Genomic DNA, 19,799 nt, shown 5'->3' on the forward strand with positions numbered 1-19,799 from the left:
AGGGACACCTTCCACTAGACCAGATTGCTCAAAGTCCCGTCCAACCTGGCTTTCAACACTGACAGGGATGGGGCAGCCACAGCTTCTCTGGGCAACCCATTCCAGTGTCTCAGTATGAATTTAGTGAATTTTTCTGTGAAATCTCACCATTCTCATAGTGAAGAACTTCTCAATATCTAATCTAAATCTCCCCTCTTTCAGTTTAAAGACATTCCCCTTTGTCCTATCCCTACATGTTCCTGTAGAAAGTCCCTTTCCAGGTTTCTGGCAGGCCCCTTCTAGGTTTTGGAAGGCTGCCATAAGTTGAGTTTCTTTTTTAATTATAATTCTAATTTTGAAAATACAGTAGGTAATCTGATCTAACAATAAAGGGCCCGTTAGCTTTTGAAATATGCAACAGTATGTGCTTATAGGTTTGGAACAACTGTTTTTATGGTTTTACTGGGAGGTTCACCAAGATATTTTTGAGAAGCATTTGGTAGCTTTCAGTACATACTGCTATGGTCTGTTGTAAGAACTAGGATTAGAAAATAGGCATCGTTGAGGCCAGAATCTAGGAAATTCATGAAAACATTTGCAAGGGAAGCAGCCCTTTTCTATGGGATGCTTTTTGCTGATGTTAGATCCAGGATTTACCAGTTATGAATTTCTCAGTGCTTAACTTCATAAGCCTCATTTAAAAAACGTGATTTAGATACTTGAGTCTAGATTTGTCAAGGCAATAAGTGCCTAAGCAGGTTAGGCACTAACTCCTGCTAAGCACGTTAGGTGCCTACTTCCAGTGCCTGCAGTGGTTGTTAGGCAACTAGGCTTGATTTAGATACTTTTGAAAATGTACCAAGCATTTCTGACACCTAAATATCTGACTGTCAGGAAAAGAAGCCCTAATGACTTTCATGGACATTTAAGGCAAGTACCTAAGTACACAGTAGACTTTTAATCTGGAGAAACATGTGCTGTAATGATAGAAACCTGCTGAGTGGGTGTGGTGCCTTCCTCATTAAATCTAACCAACAGATTGACTCACGACTTCAACAGCTGAATCCATCAGGTCAGAAGATTATAAAAAAGGAAGTGCTGAAGGGCAGGTCAAGAAGTGGTGTTGGTTTTTTTTTTTGTTAGGAGGATTCTCTCTGGGTTATCCTTGCTGCTAATGTTTTAACTTATGAAGGTAACACCGAAAGGGATAGGCTCCGTCTAACAGAGGATTTGTAAAGCTGGAGGATGGGTTTTCTACACCATGTCCCTGGGGAATACCAGCTGTATTAAGGTTTTACTTCTATTATGTTTACGTAGTTCTTATTTATTATTAATTTGATGGAGATAGTTGTGGGTGAAGGATGACTAAAAGAGGAGAGGATCTGAATAAGGAAGTGGTAGAGGAAAAGGATAGTAGGAATAGTTTCACTAATATGTTTTCTTAGCAAAATAATACCTTCATCAAAGGTAAAGTTTTGAAACCATTGGGTTTGATCAGAGTGTGTTAAAAAAAAAGATATCCTGAAAAACTCTTTAAAAATATTGGAAAATATTACTTGCTAAGAAAACAAATTTAGTTTTGAAACATAAGCTCCATTTTGAATTTGTGTGTCTATAACCCTGACTTTGTCTCATTAGTTATTTTCCCCAGCTGCCCTGAGCTTCCTCCTTCACCCGTACCCGTCCGCAGAGCTCTGGTAGCTTGGCCACCACTGAAACAAACCCGGAATTAAAGGTCGGTGTTCTGCAGTGAAAGGTGCCGAAAATAAAACATTTTTTAGAGCCGATTTATTTTTTCGGATAAACTTCGGGAGTCTCGGGCTGAGCCCGCAGCACGGCGGCCCAGCAGCGCGGGGCGCTCGGGGCTGGAGCTGTCCATGGCGGGGCAGTGTCCCGGCGCACCTGCCTCACGGGGCCTGAGCGGACGGGGCCGCGGAGGCCACGGGGCGGCGAGAGAGCAGCGGGAACCAGGGCGTGGGGGAACGCCGTGTGGGGTGGGAGGCGCCGTGCGGCGGCGAAGGGGTTAAAGCGGCGGCGGCGGCGGCGGCGGCGGCAGCTCTATTTGCGGCTGCCGGAGCTCCAGGCGATTAGAGAGCGGCTCCGCGCCCCCGCCCGGCCCGGCGTGCGGCGGGAGGCAGCAGCAGGTGGCGGCGGCGGCAGCAGCAGCGAGGGAGTTAACCCCGTGGCGGCGGCAGGAGGAGGGGGCTGAGGAGCGGGCGGCAGCGGCAGGAGGAGGGGGATCGAGGAGGAGCAGGCAGCGGCAGGAGGGGGACTGAGGGGCAGGCAGCGGCAGCAGCAGCCGGGTTGCTAGGGATGGAGAGATCCCGTGTCACCCGGATGTGAGTGTCATGTTGGCCGAAACTCTGAGGGATTTGGCAGCGGCGAAGCAGCAGCGGCAGGAGGAGGAGCAGCCCCTCGCACGTCGCTAGTCACTACCATGGGGGTCGGGTAGAGGGGAGCGCAGGGGCAGCGCACACCCGGCTCGGTGGGGTGGGGGCGTCTCTGCCCTTTTTTTTATTTTCCATTTTCCTCGTACGCACTGGAGAAAGTGGGAATCATGCACCAGCAGCAGCAGCCCGAGCGGCACCCAGCAGGTAAGAGCCGGTGCTCCCACCAAGGGCAGCGGCGGCTGGGGCTGAGGGAAGGGAGGGGGCAGCGGGGGAGGATTTATGAGGGATTTGGGAGTCGGGGGGATTAGGGAAGGGTTGGAGGGTGGGGAACGTTTGGGATGGGAAAAGAGATGAGCGGCAGGGCTCGGGGAGCGACCGGGGATGAGGTGAAGGCGGGATAAGGTGCTGCCCTCGGCGTGTGACCAGCATACCCGTCCGTCCCTTGCCCTGGGGCCGTTAACACCGGCTGGTTGGGCTGAGGGAGCTCGCGGCTCGCTCCTCGTTTCCCTCGTACTTGTGTAATCGTGGATAAACCTGCCCGGCGCTGCGGCTCATGGGGGTTCCCCGCGCCGGGGCGAAGGGTCGGGGCAGGGCCGTGGGTGCGATGTGCCCGGTCCGCGCAGAGCCGCGAGGCTCCTCGGCGCTAATCCCCTCCGGCACTGCCACATCCCCGCGGTTGTTTATAAACGATTCCTCCCCCACAGTTTTGTGGTATTGCCCCTGATAGGGGCAAGCTTTGTTTCCCCTTCAAGTGTTGATGTGGAAGGACGGTGGATAGGTAGATGGGTGGGTGGTTTGTTTGCGCCGAACCATGTTTCGTGGCATCCAGAAGGGCAGGCGGAAGGCGGAGGAGATAGATGGCTGTGCCATAGCAGTTTTATTGGGGGGGGGGGAACGTATGGAAGAGCGGGGATGCTTTGGAATCGTTGGCACTGACACCCCCGCCTTTGCCCCGGAGCCGTCCCGCCCCCGGCGCCGCTGCTCCCCGTGTCACGCCGCTGGCTAGCGCTCGCCGCTCTGGTGCCGGGTCCCCGCGGCAGCTCGGCCGCCTCCGTGATGCCCCCGACCCCCGCCGCCATCCCGGGGAGCCATCTTAAGGCTCCCGCGGCCCCTCGCCCCGGCGGGCAGCGGCGGCGGCCAACGCCAGGCTCGTCCCCGTGCACGCGTGTTCGTGGCTCTCGCGTCTTTCTCGTTGTCTATTCCCCCCCGCACATAGAAAAGGAGGGGTGTGCTTTTTGTGGCTCTCTGACGAGCAGCGATCGCTGCGGAGCTGTTTTCCTCTCCTGCCTGGGTAGATCCATTTCACAGTCATCCCCTGCTAGCCCTGATTTCCAGCACGTATATTGTGCCGTTCCTCCATATTTCTTCCCACCCGGGCATCTGCAAGTTTTGAGTTTCACTTGGGAGCCTCTCCTTTCTACAGGTGCATACAGCAGTAGACTCTGTTGCTCTAGTTAAGGAGCTTGCAAGGAAAGATCGGGGCAATGAGGTGGTATTTTGCCTTCTTGGCTGTCACTGGGATAAAGAGGACTTTATTAGTGTTTGGAACGTACAGTTTATTATTTTAAAACCTTGTTAAAAAGCAAAACCAAACCCCATTCCCTCTACAGTGGTATCATGGGTGTAATTTCTAGTGTGAAAGATACCAGTGCTTTATGAATATGTTTATCAGGAGACTATTGGATTCTTCACTCATGAGAGGCAGCCATGCATTTTTCTTTGAGAATACAGAGTAGGGTGAGATTTAACTTGCTTACAGGACCTTCCTCTCTTCTAAACCCCAGTTTTGGTTATTCTTAATTGAACAATGAATAAGAATTTTAAACAACTACTTTTTGATCAAAATGAAATGAGAAAATAGTGAATACTAAGGTATTACAGCAAAGTTCATTTTAAGGAATAGCTATGTTTTATTGGATAAACATGGTGACATGAAAGCTGCCATTCAGTTAGGAAAAAATGCAGTAAGTGGAAGAATCAAAACATGAAGTGTTTGTGTCTTGATGCTTGCATTAAACTCCAAGTTACAATACTGATTCCTAAGTGCTTTTTATTGCTACTGTTCAGTCACACATGCATCTGCATATACTTGCGCTCTGTAGTACATGTCATGGAAGCATCACACTGCCAAGAAGTCTTAAAATAATCTTTTTCTCAGAAATATTGGGACACATTTTAGCATATAAAAAAATATAACCAAGTACTTCTTTTTTTTTTTTTTTGTCCCACAGAGGCGAACTATGCAAGTAGCACCAGGATTCCTCTCCCTGGTGACGGACCAGCTATTCAGTCAAATAGTTCAGCACCATCCAAGCCGACTGTTCTATCTTGGCAAGCTGCAATTGATGCTGCTAGACAAGCAAAGGCTGCCCAAAATATGAGTACCACCACAGCCCAGCCTGTAGGATCTCTGTCCCAAAGAAAACGCCAGCAATATGCCAAGAGCAAAAAACAGGGTAATACGTCTAATAGTCGGCCACCCCGTGCCCTTTTCTGTTTATCCCTCAACAACCCAATACGAAGAGCCTGCATTAGTCTAGTAGAATGGAAGTATCCTTTGATATGGTTTCCTTTTTTTACAATCTGTTCCTTGTATTGATTGTTTTATAGCATCTTATAACATCACAGCTAACATATTAGTTAACTTGCATTTGTAGGTAACTGTCTTTAATTTTGATGGCAGTTAATTTTGCATAAGTTGCTGTTAAGGATAGCCTCCTAGCTTGTGTCCTAAGGACATAGAATATCATTTTACTGAAATAAGTAGCTCAAAGTCAGAGAAGAGCCCCTAGCTGTTCCTTTTGTTTTGGAGGAGGTGGGGGAACATTTTCAGAACTTTTTTGTTACAAACTTACATTGTATTCCAGCAAACCTTTGTATTGCATTTGTTGCTTTCCAAAGAAGGTTGAGTGGATAGGAGTAAATCTAGTAGTGTTAACTGGGAGTTGATCCGAGATGTCAAAACCTGTGTCTTCCATATTGTAGTTTGGTGTATTGCTGTTAGGGCGAAAGAGTCAGATTTAGAAATCTTTTAAAAAAGATTATTTTTCCAGGTACTAGAAATAGGGAAGATATTTAGTTAAGTCAAGGACTCACTCTAAGTACATCGAAGTGTTTGAAATATATTAATCTTCTGGACTTCTACAACATATGCCTGCCACCAAACATATTAGAAGTGTGCACATGTGTAGAGAGGAGATCAGACATACTGGTCTGTATTCCCAATGACTTCTATGCTGGGAAGGATTCTTTGTCTTTAGGTCAGTGGTTGTGATGTGGAAGTATGTGGATGTCTGTGGCACAACCGACAGTGTGTTGATTTGGCATCACTTAATTCTCAGGAAAAGGTTTGAAATAAAAGATAGTCTGGTTGAGGTACGAGGAGAATAATGTTGGCCTATTAGTCACAGCAGCATCCCTGTAACGGGAAACAGCTGTTCAAGAGAGTGGATTGCTGAGATAAGACTCATTTTGTTACTGAAACAGAACAGCCAACCTGGCAATAGGAGCTGTTACTCATTTATAGGGCTTGGGTTTTTTTTCAATTCTTTGAACATAATTCAGTTGCAAATTAAAGATAGTGAAATAGCGGCTTCTTTCACTGAAACTGGTAGAAGTCCAACTAATTTCAGTAAATTGGCCTCTCCTTGGCTAAGGTCAGTTAAATGAAATTACTATGGATCTAGAGTGGAATAATTCAGGGCTGAATTTGTCCCAGTAGCAATGCATCATAAAACAAAGTTGTCAGTCTTGCATTGCTATCATTTGTTCATTGCAGTCTGGAGAATGCTGCATGTTGTGTGTTGTAACTTTACACAATGCAGCAGCTGTTGATGTTGATAGGCTTTGTGAACATAAACTCAGCCCTTGAGGTGGCAAACTTTTTGCAAGTCAACAAACAAAATGTAACAGATCTTAAGGGACAGATGGGGCTTGTAGGAGTTAGTGGTTTGTGTGAATTGATGTTGTTTTGGGGTTTTTTGTTTGTTTGTTTTGTCTTTTTTCTTTTCTCCCCCCCCCCCCCCCCCCGAAAGAAATGTAAAATGACAAAAATATGCTTTTGGGTGTTTTCAGTATTTTTCCTGTAGTCTCTTGTGGGATTCTTACAGAGATGTGTCATGAAGTTGTGCATTGAATTAAGGAAGAATGTCAAAAATCACAGCTAAAGCCCTAAATGCTCTCTTTCCAAACTTCCATGGATATGTTCTTCATCTGGGTACCTCCATGTTTGGAGCTACAGTAAAACAATGAAATGCTTTGAGGGATAGGCAAATTAATGATAAATTGAAGGATGAACTTCTACTTTTAAGAAATATTTTTCTTTCTGGAAGACAGAGGGTATCTTCAGGTTTCAGTTGTCGCCATCCAGATATGGTATTGTCAGTGCGAAGCCTATAGCCTCTCAGTGTGCATGGCTGACAAGCCAGTAGTGGTGTTATATTCCCCAATTTGCTCACCTAAACTTTCATCTGCTGTCCTGGCCAAAGCAAAGTTATTCAGCTTCCCAGCTCTCATACCGGAGATCTGTTGTGATTTGCTGGGAATCTTTCTCATATCCTATTACGAATGAGATCCCAAATGATTTTTCTCTTTTGGGCAAGCACATTTCTGTTAACATTAATGAGACCTACGTGAGCAAATGAGGACAGAACAGCTCAGTAAGTGTTCCTTGACCATCATGAAGGCCCATGTATTGATTTAAGGGTGTATAATTTTATTAATCTCTGGAACTTAATCTAAATTGCTGTGTGGCAGCAAGAGTAATAGTTTTCTCTTGTTCAATGTTCTCTTCTTTTTTGGGGAAAAAAAATCATTGTGATGGAAAACAATGTGGTGCAGCTATATAACTAAAGGAGACTGTTTGTCATAGTTGTCAGTCAAAAGGTTGCCTTAAAAGTAAGATTTAGTTTATAAGTGTTGATGCTGAAAGAGTTAGACTTAAAAGTTCATAGATGGACATAATTCATTAATTCCTTAACAAGATTTTCCAGACCATTTGACATATTTATACTGTTGTCTATTTTTGCCAATTGTGTGGCCTTAGCTGTTTACATCCCATTCCCAGAAGATGATTCTAATTCAACAAATCATAATTTGGTAAGTACTCTTGAGTTTTTAGTATTTCTTTACTGTATAAATTGATGGTCATGATTAGCTGTTAGTAAAAAAGTTAAAATTGATATATAGTGAAAATTTAGAATGTTTATGAAATTACTTTGGTGTTTTTTCAGTTTTAATATGTGCTCCCTTATGTCATGTATTTAAAACAACATTTTTCAGAAGTGAAATTCTTTGGAGTGGAATGTACATTAATATTATGCTGCTTGTATAAACATATTTGTGTGGTATAAAAACTTTAATTCCTATTGTTTATACTGATAAAATATATTTACTAGCTGTTACTGTGCTTCTGACTCTTGTTTCAGTCCTGAAGTTTTACTGCCTTTCCTTGTATACTTGTCTAGTTTGTTTTCATTTTTTTAACAGTGTTGTTTTGCTGTGTATTTTATTAGATATGTTAGCTTTTAATGAGAGGATGGTGGGGAATTTTACATTAATACATTTTAAAGTGATAGGAACATCGATGTGTATTTTAAAAGCAGTCACTGCTGGTGTAAGTGATCCCTCAAAAAAGGGATGCTAATGCAGTAAGCAGAGCGTAGAGATGTATTTCTTCAATTGAAAGTAGCAACTAGAGTTGCAGTTGAAAAAATACAATGAAAACTAATTTTGTGTTAATTCTGTATTAAAACTTAGAAAAGCTGTTACATTCAAGGGTAATATTGAATTATATTGCCGTAATTTCATTGTTTTAACATAATCACCATCTTGAAATAGTTGAGTTCAGTAGTCCTGTACATTCAAAATCTGCATGTGACTTTCTGGGAGAGGGGAGGTTTCTTCATAAAATCAAGAGGTACCAGTAAGTAGGCAATTTTGGATTAATTTACCTGGAAAATTTGGGTTGATGTGAGGTTTTCTATTTATGAACATGTTTGTGTGATTTGTGGTGTGTAAGCCTGTTTATTTTCCTGAAAGTAATTATTCTGTGCATATGACCCATCTTATATATTTTTTTGTTTATCAAGCTGAAGCAAATATGGACAATAAAAAGTAGTGGTGAAAGGCAGAATAATTCAGGTCACTGTAAAGAATGATTTATGCAGCTGTCTATCTAGCCAACCAACAGTCTTTATTTCTCTCTTCTTCCCTGTCCTCCCCCCCTTCATCCTGAGAAATCAGGGCACAAATCTCCATAGCTGTCAATCCACCAAGAGATCTGCTAATAACTAATTTCATAATGCATTACATGAAAAGGGTAAAGCTGTTAGTTGTGTCAGAGGCTAATAGTGCAGCAAGAAATATTGTTAACATTAGTTTTGTGAGGCTAATGCATTGACATTTTCGTCCCTGATGTTTTTTCTTTTTTTTATCTGATGTGGCAGGTTTGTCTAAGCAAAAAAAAAAAGATGTATATATATTTCTTGTAAGACATCCTTATGCTTTTTAAGTAGAAGGGGTCTTGAAAACCCCCAGTTATATATGTACAAAGCTTACTTAGTTATTTAAAATTCTCTCAAATTCCCATTTAAATTTGCATTCTGTTTCTACTGATGTTGAGTAATTCCACTAAGTTTGCTCAGAGAACAGAATTTATCCTGGCAATGTACTTTCAGGTGCTGGGACAGATTTGAGCTCGATAAGGGAACATACAGGAACATCCCTTGTACCTTATCTAATAAAATAAATAGTTCTGCAATGAGCACATTGGCTTTTCTTACAACTGAAGTTCTGCATCATGAAATACACTAACCAGTGGGTCTGGGTTCATGTCTCTTCCTCTGGTATTTCACTGACGTTTTCTAGTGTAGACCCACTTCCTTTGTTGAACTCTTAATGTATATTCAAGTGTACTGTGAGAGAATATTATAGAAGAGCTGAGTTAGAAATCTTTGAGCTTACTTTGGAACCTGCTTGAGCATGCATTTCCTGATGCTGGAGGTGTGTGTCTAGACACATATTTGAGAGCGAGCGGGCTCTCAGTTGTCTTATAGTGGAAGTAGGGGTTGTTCTGTCAAGTAATGTTCAGGTCTTCTGTGATACTGGTCTAAAACCCGAGACCAAATCCTAAAAATTGGTATTAAATCCTATGAACAGGCTTGGCAGGATTTTAGCCCCTGGATGTAGATATGTCTTCCAGAAGCCCTGCACTGCTAGTGTGACCTTGCTGGGAGACTGTACCCCACTCCAGCTTTAATTCAAGTTCAAAAGCTGAGCAAAGTAAGATAATTTCCTCTCTCCTTCCAGCAAAGGTGTTTGGTCCTTCCAGCAAAGGTGTTTGGTCCTACCAGCCCTGTAGCCTCTTTGCATCTCTGGGACACTGGCAATTATTGACATGGTGCAGATTGCAGCACTTGTATCATTTAGTGCCTTGGGGGAGAGACCAGGGTGAGGAATGGGAACATGTGCTGCCTCTAGTGCCTTCACTTTCTTACTTTGCAAACTCCAGAAGTTCAGCTTTACAAATTTTAGTTTTGTTGTGGTTTAAGCCCAGCCGTAAATCAGACCATACAGCCTCTGTCTCATTCCCCCACTTCCCTGCCCTGCTCCCGGAGGGTTGGGGAGGAGAGTCAAAAGAATGCAACTCCCACAGGTTGAGATAAGAGCAGTCCAGTAACTAAGGTATAACACAAACCACTGCTGCTACCACCAATAATAATAATGATAAGGGTAATAGCAAGGGAAGAGAACACAACTGCTCACCACCCACCAACTGATACCCAGCCCAACTGATCAGTGACCTAGCCCTTCCGGGGTAACTGCCCCCAGTCCTACATCCTGCGCATGACGTGCTGTGGTATGGAATACCTCTTTGGCTAGCTTGGGTCAGGTGTCCTGTCTCTGCTTCCTCCCGGCTTCCCCTCCTCCCTGGCAGAGCATGAGACTCACAAAGTCCTTGGTCAGGGTAAACATGACTTAGCAACAACTAAAAACATCGGTGTTATCAGCACTCTTCCCAGGCCGAAAGTCAAAACCACAGCACTGCACCAGCTGCTAAGAAGGAGGAAAATGACTGCTACTGCTGAACCCAGGGCAAGTTTGCATACAAATATTACATCTAGGGCTTGGTTCTCAGGGAGTAAATCAATGTTGCTTCATTGAGTTGAATAGATTAATTGCTTTCCATCAGCTAGCAGAACTGCCTCATATTTTTTTAATTTGTAAACAAAAACCTTAAATATTTATGCATCTGGATTTTTCTTTTTGTGACTACAAAATACACATAATTTGTAATCTGCCATGGAATGAGGAAGCAATGGTACAGTAGGTCAAAAACCACTGGAAATGAAAATGGAAACTTTTCTAGGTTTTTCTTGGGGTAGGGAGAAGACCATTTGCATGTCTGAGAATTTGAGCAGCCGATGTGTTCATTCTTCATGACTTCATGAGGTCATAAAGTCAACCTCAATCTAGGGGTGTGTGTGCAGAACAGGTATGCTCTCCTCTTGTGATGGGATGTTAGGAGGTGGCTTCTGTATGCTGGAATTTCCAAGATTTGTAAGAAAAACCTGAAATAAAATTTCTAAGTCTGTCTTCACCTGTGACTGAGGCAGTGAAACACTGACCATCTGTCATCCACCAAGTGCTGGCTGAGTCCTGTGCTTACCTTGTTGTGAATGTTTCAACAAGTGATGTCTAGTCACCACAGTTGTATGTTGCGGTAGTAATGGTAAAAGAAATTTCAGCACAAATTACCCTCAAATATGACAAGCATTTTAAGTAACAGGTAGATGTGTCTTAAGAGAAATATCAAATCAAATGTGTACATATTTATGTATTGTTTTAAAATAGGTGGTGTCTTAAGTATCGTTCTTGAATGTGAGTTTTTAATTTTAAACCTTCTCACAGACATCTATCTTAGGTTATTTGTGAGAACGCTTGTTTCTAGAACAGTAGACTATGGAAAGTTGATGGTGTAAGCTAAGTGTAAGGGTGGGACAATTGTGTTTTTTCTGTCAGTCACTCATCTTTGCTGATGTGCAAGTTGTGATTGTTGCAATTTTTGTGACAAAGCCAGCAGCATGCAATGAGATACTTATGATAACTTAAGGAAGCAATAAGACGTTTCTTCATGATATCAATGACTAAATTAAGCAGATGGTAATCACTGATGTGGGATAGGAGTCCCTTTCATTATTAGTGTGTTTGTCTTCTCATCTTCTGGGCAGGCAGGCTTAGATTTCCGTTTTCCCTTTTTGCTGTTCTCTGAGAATATAGGGTGTACTTCTGCTGTTTCCTTGTACGTTGGATTCATGGTTATATTCTCTCTCGAGACCGATCTGTTAGTACTGGGTCATACAAAACAATGTGTTACAAACAAAGCAGAAGTACGGAGTTGAGTTCAGACTGGACTGTGTTTGACCACTTGCTGAGTAATACAGTACTGTGTTTTCTGGGAAAGTTTGTCTAATCCTTTGTTTAAAACACCTTGACATTCTCTCTGATGTGTGCCAGGAGAGGCAGGAGGAAGGGATCTTCTATACTTAGAGTATTTCTCTCATGCTTTTCTATACTGCATAGAGTGCAATACAAGCTAATGAACTTCAAAACCAGTTACTGAACTTGATTCTGAGTTCTACTTAATTCTTCATCCCTAATCACGTCATGTTCTTTCGCAAGTGAGCCCAGGCTTTCTGCAAGTAGATGGGTAAAACTGTTATTGAGACAGAGAAGTTGTTTTTCTCTTACAGCAGAACAGGAGCAGTGTATTCTGGGGTGAAATACTCATAAACTTACTACTTCATATGTTAATGTAGTTTCTTTCATCTACCTTCAGAAGTTTCAGGATCTGAACTTTGCATGCTTGATTCAGCTTTTCTTTTGGCTATGTTTCTTGTCTGAGCTTGATAAGAAGCTGTTTCTGTCAGGAAGGGTTTCCTGTATATATCTGTGTTCTGTTTCTGTCTTTTCCATTTTTCTCCCCATCTGTAGTATATTTCCCTTCATGTCTTTTGTGAACTTCCCACTCTTTCCTTTCTTTCTTTTGTGCCTACCCTTTGGCTTTCCTCTGTGTTTACTTTTCCATTTGTCCTCTTCTGCAGCATGCTTTGCTCTATTCCACTCTTCCACCACAATTTTTTTCTTGTATCATCCTGCTGTTCCATATTCTGCTTTCCTGAGCTTTGCCTCCTACTGACTTTCCAACTGGTCTGACTAGCACTGGGCTGCTTTACAATGCACAGTGCAAGTCTGGATCTTGGCTCCAATCGACCTTTTTGATTGTTACAAAAAAAAAAAGGTAAATGTGGACAATAAGAAGCATCCATCCATTGAGAGTCTATGAAAATGACACCCCTGAAGTTTGGGTTGAGTCTGCTTTGGGTGTGCTGCATCTCTAGTGGCTAGACCCTGAAGGGTTTCAATGGTGACACTGTTCTTCTTGAAAAGAGATTGATACTTGCATAAATTACAGCAAATCAGCAAGTGCAAAGTCATGTGAGTAATGGGCTTGACCCTAATGCATGAAGGGCTGGAACCTAATGGTAATTAGCCTCTATGCCCCTGATAAGAGGATGCTTCAGCCTTGTTTCTGACTACTATTGTCAGCAGGGAACCTCTCAAAGAGTGTAGTTTTGCATTAAAAGAAGGTATTTCCAGCCTCTGCTTGCAGAGCAGGTTGGGTGATGGTCCTGGACACCTTTTTTTCTTCCAGGCGATTGGGACTGGGAGAGCCATAGTAGTGGACACTGCTACAGAGAGGTAATGTTTGTGTCTGAGCTTTCAGGCAAAGACTTTCTTTGTAAGTAGATTCAGGTGGATCTTTCAGTAGCTCCAGCAGTAGTTGTCCCTGAACTGTTAGCTGCGCCTTCAATCTAGGGCACAGCTGAGAGTACTCTGAGAAGAGCTGGTTGAACTTTTGACTTGGAGATGTCAGACTTCCTATCCTTATCTCATTAGCAACCCTATGACTCATTAAGTTCTCAGGCCACATAAATAATTAATCCATCCATTGAAAAAGTTATTTTTTACCTTACTTACCCTTTACATGTAGCTTATCTGTAAATATTGTTGTACAATGTTATTAATTTTAACCACATTTAGTAAATTTTTTTTGTTTAATTGTTCTGTGATATATTTTAGAAAGGCTTCCACATATCCTTAGTGTCTTAGCTGTGTTTATTTTTGTAGTTCAGGTGTCTTTAAGGCCTGGATCTATTTCCCCTTACTTAGAACATCTTCCAGTCTAAATAACTTATACTGATTTTTTTTTTTTTTCCTTTGGATTCTTAGCTAATGTTCTTTTCTAATGTCTCTGCTAGCTGGCACAGAAGTCATCTGAGTAAAATTTTCAGGTAAAATGAAAGATAACTTGTACTCTACTGAAAAATACTTCGTTTTGTGTATGGAAGATCATGGTGGAGACGTGATAATGTTTGTGTTTATTTAGCCAAGCACCTAACTGGTGGTACTAAAGGAAAATGTCATGAAATTTAATTTGAAGAAGGATTCAAAAGTACTGGATCTAATTGTAACTGATGTACCACAGGAATTTTATGTTGCATGTTGATTCAAGTCAGTGAAATGTATTTATAGCTCTGTGTATGAGTATTTGGGAGGTCCTGCAAGGAAAAACCCAAATGTTAGTAACTGTCCTTTTTCTTTTCACACAGGCTTAAACATGAATAAGCTTGAATTCTTTGCTCATCAGTTTATCTCTGTGTGTAAATGTTCTCAGGGATAGTTTCAGTAATATTTTTAGGTGCTGCTTTTTATGTACATCAATTACCCTGATCTCTTTTATCATTCAGAAAACCCATGAAGTAACTATTCAACTACGGGAGCAGTCTGACTTACCTTTCTGAAAACTAATGGTAATGCTGTTTGGTCATTAGGTGAGACAGCACGCATCAGTAAGTAATTCTTGCACAGCTGCAAGAATTCCTTATTAGATGACATTTCTGTTAAAAAATATTCTAATGCTGTACTCTGCACTATCTTAATATTTACATTTTTCATATTGCTGTATGAAACTACAAGTATGTGCTACTTCCAGTAGTATGCATTGACTGATTATTAGGGATTGACTTTACTTACCAGTGCAGATCATGTATTTACAAAAACCTTTTCTCCTTTGTGGAAATTCTGAGTTGGTGGTTTACACCCACTTTGTCCTGTAGCCAGTTCCAAGGCCTGTTCTGTCTGCCGTGCACTATAGCAGCAGCGTGAAATAGTTCTCAAATTTTCTTGGTAAACATAATTGCATGTGTCAAGTCCATCTCTAGTGGTGAATGAAACAGAAATTTCATTTCACACTGGTGTAGAAAAAGGGATGCTCCTGAAAGTAAGATATGACCAAGGTGACTGGCAATTTCTAACTGGTAGAAAGGTCATTTGGATTTGTAGAGGTTTGGGAATAACATAGACTAGTCCCTGTTGTTTATTTTATATTTGTGTGCCCCAATACAACTTGGGATCCAGCTACTCCAGCACAGCTAAAAGTGGCTGTTTGGAGTGCAAGGGTATGGGAAGTTCCATAACTCAGTTTTACAGGTTTCAATTAATGACACTGCAAAAATGATTTTCCATGTTTTTAGTTGCAGGAGATAGCTTCTCAGTTATCCAAACCAGAAGGCCTTGCTAAAAGATGTACTTAATCATTTCCGTTGGAAAGGAAATGTTTTTTTCCATGTTCGAAGTTGGAAGCTTGTTCCTGTGGGGAATTCCTACTAAGGGCTACTAACTGTCCTTAAAGAGATTTGCTGGTAGTGCATTATTGGCAACTTGCCTGGGGAGATAGAGTGTAAATTCTTTTTCTATTATAGCCTAAAGTCAGCCTCCCCAGACAGAATAGTGCTTGATAAAGGGAAAACTGTGAAGCGTGGACTGGTCACAATAAGAATAAATCTGTGTACTTCCAAATACACAGAATAATCTTAATAGTTACTATATCAGTTGAATGGTCAGTGGGAAAATAGTTAGATTTGACATTAAAATTGTTGTAATTCAAATCTAAAGTGAGCATTTAAGGTGAGTGGGAGGAGTTTGTGTTTTTCAGACAAAGAATTAGAATATAATAAAGGTTGATTTTCAAATGCTGGGAAAAAAAAAATGAACAAACCTAAGCTAAAAAAGCAGTTTACTGACCTATGGTTTTACTCCTTGACAATAGCTGCTATGCTAAAGGAAACCTTGAAAATAGTTTCTGAAGTGTTTACTTAAAAATGAACACAAAAAATTGAGAATCTTTACATGTTGCTCTGTATCAATGCTGCACCAAAAGGGGATTGCCATAAATACTACTTGGAATTGCTTTATAAAACCCATTTTAAAACTCTAGGTTATGCAGAAAGCTGGTTCCTGGGTACTTCAAAAGACTCGTGTAGCTGTTAAGAGCAACTAAATGTACTTTCTAATCTGGTGAGTTTTAATGACAAGCTGTTTGCAGTGATGGTTTGAGTGTGTGAGTTGGTTCATCATTCATTTTTGCAACAACTCAGATTTGTTTATCCTGTGATGCACCAAAAACCTTTCTTTAGGTGAGCCATCTGGGTGGACAGGGCCATGAAGAAAGGGTAAATTAATAAATAGTGATAGTGGCATAATATTAGTCAGGATGGATTTGCTTTTCAATGTTAGAGTTTTTGTTATTGTGTAATCCTCTGCAATAATATTTTCATCTAACGAATTGCAAATAGACTCTCATTCTCCCCTCCCCTTTCAGAGGAGATTGAAAGCATGTGCTTAGTTCTTGCTTGTATGCAGTTCCCTTGGTAGCATCGATTAACACGTTATGTTGTTCCTGTTTTTTTCCTAGTCATTTTTATGACAAGTGCTTTTAGTGTTCCACTCTTGAAGAATGCCTTGATTAAGCAGTGTGGTGATTCTCAGAAACCTGGGTGCTTGACTTCAGCATTTGAAACTAAACTTTAAATATTTGTGATTAATGCTCTAAATTTAACTATGAAAATAGTATTTTCAATGAAATCAACACAGCTGACCAAGATATGTAATTTGCCTGTTCAATGTTATTAGGGAGTATTATTGTAGGATAATACTGTAGTGCTTGATAGTAATATAAAGTTTTGCAGCAGATCTGGTGGCATAAAGGAGCATACAGAGTCAGTTACATTTGTAGGGTATAAAGGCTGTAAAGCTCTTTACAATGTAAGAACATAAGCATAGGAAGTGCTCCTTGATAAGGTTCAGTAGTTGAATTATCATACTTTCCTGGGTTGGCTGAGGGTGGCTGCAGCCTCCAGCAAGATCACGTCCGACACCACTCAGCTAATCAGAAAAATGCAGTCCTTCCAAGCAAATACCCCAAAGCTCTGTTATGTTTATAAGACATTTTGTTAATGTAATTTTTCACTCTGATAGAATTATTACGGTGTCATTACTTATTTTTTTTCATATACCCATCCAGAATCCTTTAAAACATGTAACAATGATGTGTGGTGTAAGTCAGTTATTCATCATGAAATGATATTTAAGTAAGTATATGCGTATCTTCATCCCAAGAAGACTTGCTGGTTCTAAGTTCAGGTAGCTCTGAAGAAATCAGTAATTGATTTCTTGCTATAGCAAAGGGAAAAAATGAAAGAAAATCACCTACCAAATTCTACAGATCTTGTACATTTATTAAAATAAGGTCTCCAAATTTCTTGACACCTGTGACTTCACAAAACCAAAATGAAAATAATCTGTGATAAAAAGAACAGTGTTTTAACTGAACTGTACCTAAAAGTCGCATGGTACTGAATGATGCTTAGTAGAGTTTGTGCTCTAATTGACTGCTGGAGCAAAGATGAATACTTCTAGGTACAAAGTCTCTGCTACTGGCAACAGAAAATTTCTCTACATTCTAGTACCAAGTTGAATGGTACTTAAATTTTTACATTTTGTGTTAAATATTATGAAGCTATCACATTTTACTGAAATTCCCTAAAACATGGTGTCAGCAAAGGCCACGTTATTTCACTGGCTAATGATACGGTTTTATGTTTGCATTGTCATGGCTAGGTTGAGTAAGCCCATCTTAAGATCATGCATGCCATCTGTATTCTTAGTATAGTAAGAAGACCTTACCCTGAACTCTGAAACTTCCTGAAGGCTTCGAGAGCTTAACACCCATAGTTCATGCAGGTTGAGCATAGGTGGATTGAGAGACCTAGTCTGTCAGCATAGGCTAGATTTGTGACTTCTTTAAAGGACTTTGTCTCCTGTAGTAAAAGACTGTCAGCTGCTTCTCATATCTACATTTTCCCTAAGCACTGTATGGCTGAGAGCTTTCATTGGTGTGGATGGAAAATACATGGGCCGCAAGTTGTAATGTAGCTCTAAGTCCTGAGAGCATCTCATTTTAACCAAATACAGCAGAAACAAAGATTGCAGTTATTTTTACGTGGTTTTCAAGAACAGGAAGAGAAAGTTTGCGTTCCTCCCTCCCTCAAAAGCAGGCTGCAGCAGGAGCCCACTAGTACCAAATCTTATCAACCAATGCCAGGCTGTAGGGATGAGGCTTTATTAATTTTTGTGCTTACAGAACTGCCTGTCTCCTCTAAGACAATCACTGAATTATGCAGTCTAAGGAAATAAAAGTTTGGTGCCACAACAGAAAGGGTAAGAGAAAGCAGGTAAGATGTTGGTCAAGAACTTCAGAAATGAGCATTGAATATTTTAGTTTGTGCCTATCATCTTGTGATCCCAGACGGGCTGTTTATCTTTTTAGTGTTGTGGTTTCCCACCTATAAAATAGTTTCCTGCTCTAAAAGGGTATCAAATGGGGAGAAAAAAAGTTTGAGTCTGTGAAACATACAAATATGGTAAATAGGTTTCATATGAACAGTAATGAACAGTAAAATGAGATCTGGGGGATTCTCTTAAAATAGTTTCCTATTTTATCTTTTTTTGGAAATGGTTTAACTGTCTTTCTGGTGAACACTTTCTGGTGAATTGTGTTGTCAGAGGCTATATTTTAAGTTCAAGAACGTAGAATGTTTTGGCAGCAAATTTTGGCGAGGAAAATGTGATTGGTAGTGGCAATATAGGAACAGAAGGAACAGCCACTGTTCCCATAGTGATGCAGCAAAAGCAGTGACATTTAGGTAAACAGCAGTAGGAAAGGAAATTTGGGGGAGTTAATGTTAGATGTCTCAGATACAGTAAACTTCCATACGGTGTTTCATGTGTATCTGAAAATGCTAATGTTAAGCTTCTATTTGTTACATTAGTAGCATGAGCGCCCTTCCATGTTTGGTGGTTCACTGACTTCCTTGAGCAGATGATCTGTGAATGAAACCAAGGCAGGCATCATCTTATTGAGCAAAAAGAAATTACATAAAGCAAAAGAAAGCATAAGATACTGGTTTTCACAGGTATGCTCATGTGAACTCTCCAGCTGGTGGGAGTTATACCATGGAAAGTGTTTTTAGCATGATTGTGTGACACATGGATAACAAGGGTATGTTTAGAAACCCTTGCAGCAATGCTATTGTTGATTCAAATATCACATATTTCTTAGCCCCAAATAATTATTTTAAATATATGTATGAAAGCCCAAATGCAGGACCTCAGTATTCCTTTTACTCGGACTGCTAGGGCAGAGGTCTTGCATGAAGTTATGTGTATGTCTTTATGTACTGGTCAGTGCAAATTCTGGAGTCGTGTAAGGGATTTATCTTGAGGACTAAGCAAATAATTAAGTGGGTAAAAGTTTCATTTTTGTAATGGTAATTCTTTGAAATAAGAAAGTATGAAGTAGGAAAAATAGAGCATTAAGTGCAGGCTAGGAAATGAATTTCAGACAGAAATATTGGGAGAAATAGCACCCTAGAGCTAAAGCATAGATTGGATAGGCTGTCTTCTGAAGTGTTGCACAGAAGGGAAGGTAGGGGTAGTGAGCCCTGCCTATTTGAATTGGTGTCCACACAGGGACTCTGTGTGGGGGTTGATCTAGTCCCCCTTGTCTCTGTGTTAGGGAATGAGGCTGCTTTAAAGAGTATCAGAAGAAAAGCAACAATTTGAAAGACTAATAGAAAGAAAATGAACTTAAAAGAGCAGTTGCACAAAGATCATGTATGTTAGTGAGGTATGACGTACCACCTTTTAATAATCTGGATGAGCTTGATATGTTCTTTGAAGAAAGGTAAAGACCATGCTAGATTGTCTTGCGGGTGCTTTGTTCTGTTCTGGTAAAAACAGGGTGAAGTTTTACGGATGATTTTGAGGCTTTGATACAGCTGGTGTTCAGTGAATGGAGCATTTCCAGTGAAGGGTTAAGTACCATGGATTGTAAGCATATTAGAACTGTATTTTTCTTGCCTTTATATAAGTATAGAGGAAACAGAATACAAATGTGTTAGCAGGTAACCTTCAGGCAAATTGATCATGATGACTGAGTTAAAACTATAGATTTATGGGCTGAGGATA

The 19,799-nt window shown here is 40.9% G+C and overlaps 1 protein-coding gene and 1 long non-coding RNA gene across 14 annotated transcripts in view; one reads left to right on the top strand and one right to left on the bottom strand.

The window, feature by feature from the left end:
• The window catches only part of LOC133270559 (uncharacterized), a 985,299-nt gene that overhangs the window by 203,725 nt on the left and 761,775 nt on the right, over window positions 1-19,799 (bottom strand). The gene's annotated exons all lie outside the window — the stretch shown is intronic.
• The window catches only part of CACNA1D (calcium voltage-gated channel subunit alpha1 D), a 188,452-nt gene continuing 170,729 nt past the window's right edge, over window positions 2,077-19,799 (top strand). For 4 of the 13 annotated variants that reach the window (XM_061455839.1, XM_061455847.1, XM_061455838.1 and 1 more), the window contains exons 1-3: window positions 2,078-2,573; window positions 4,601-4,919; window positions 7,361-7,466. In XM_061455839.1, coding sequence (XP_061311823.1) covers window positions 2,537-2,573; window positions 4,601-4,919; window positions 7,361-7,466 — 462 coding nt within the window. In that variant the 5' untranslated portion in view covers window positions 2,078-2,536. Of the gene's footprint in view, window positions 2,574-4,600; window positions 4,920-7,360; window positions 7,467-19,799 lie in introns of all 13 variants that reach the window. The other 9 variants (XM_061455851.1, XM_061455841.1, XM_061455840.1 and 6 more) reach the window with 3 other exon arrangements.

The sequence above is a fragment of the Pezoporus flaviventris genome, unplaced genomic scaffold (genome assembly GCF_033815535.1).
Source record: "Pezoporus flaviventris isolate CSIRO_AGI_PZ_B2104156 unplaced genomic scaffold, CSIRO_AGI_Pfla_v1 ptg000021l, whole genome shotgun sequence".
Taxonomy (NCBI): Eukaryota; Metazoa; Chordata; class Aves; order Psittaciformes; family Psittacidae; genus Pezoporus; species Pezoporus flaviventris.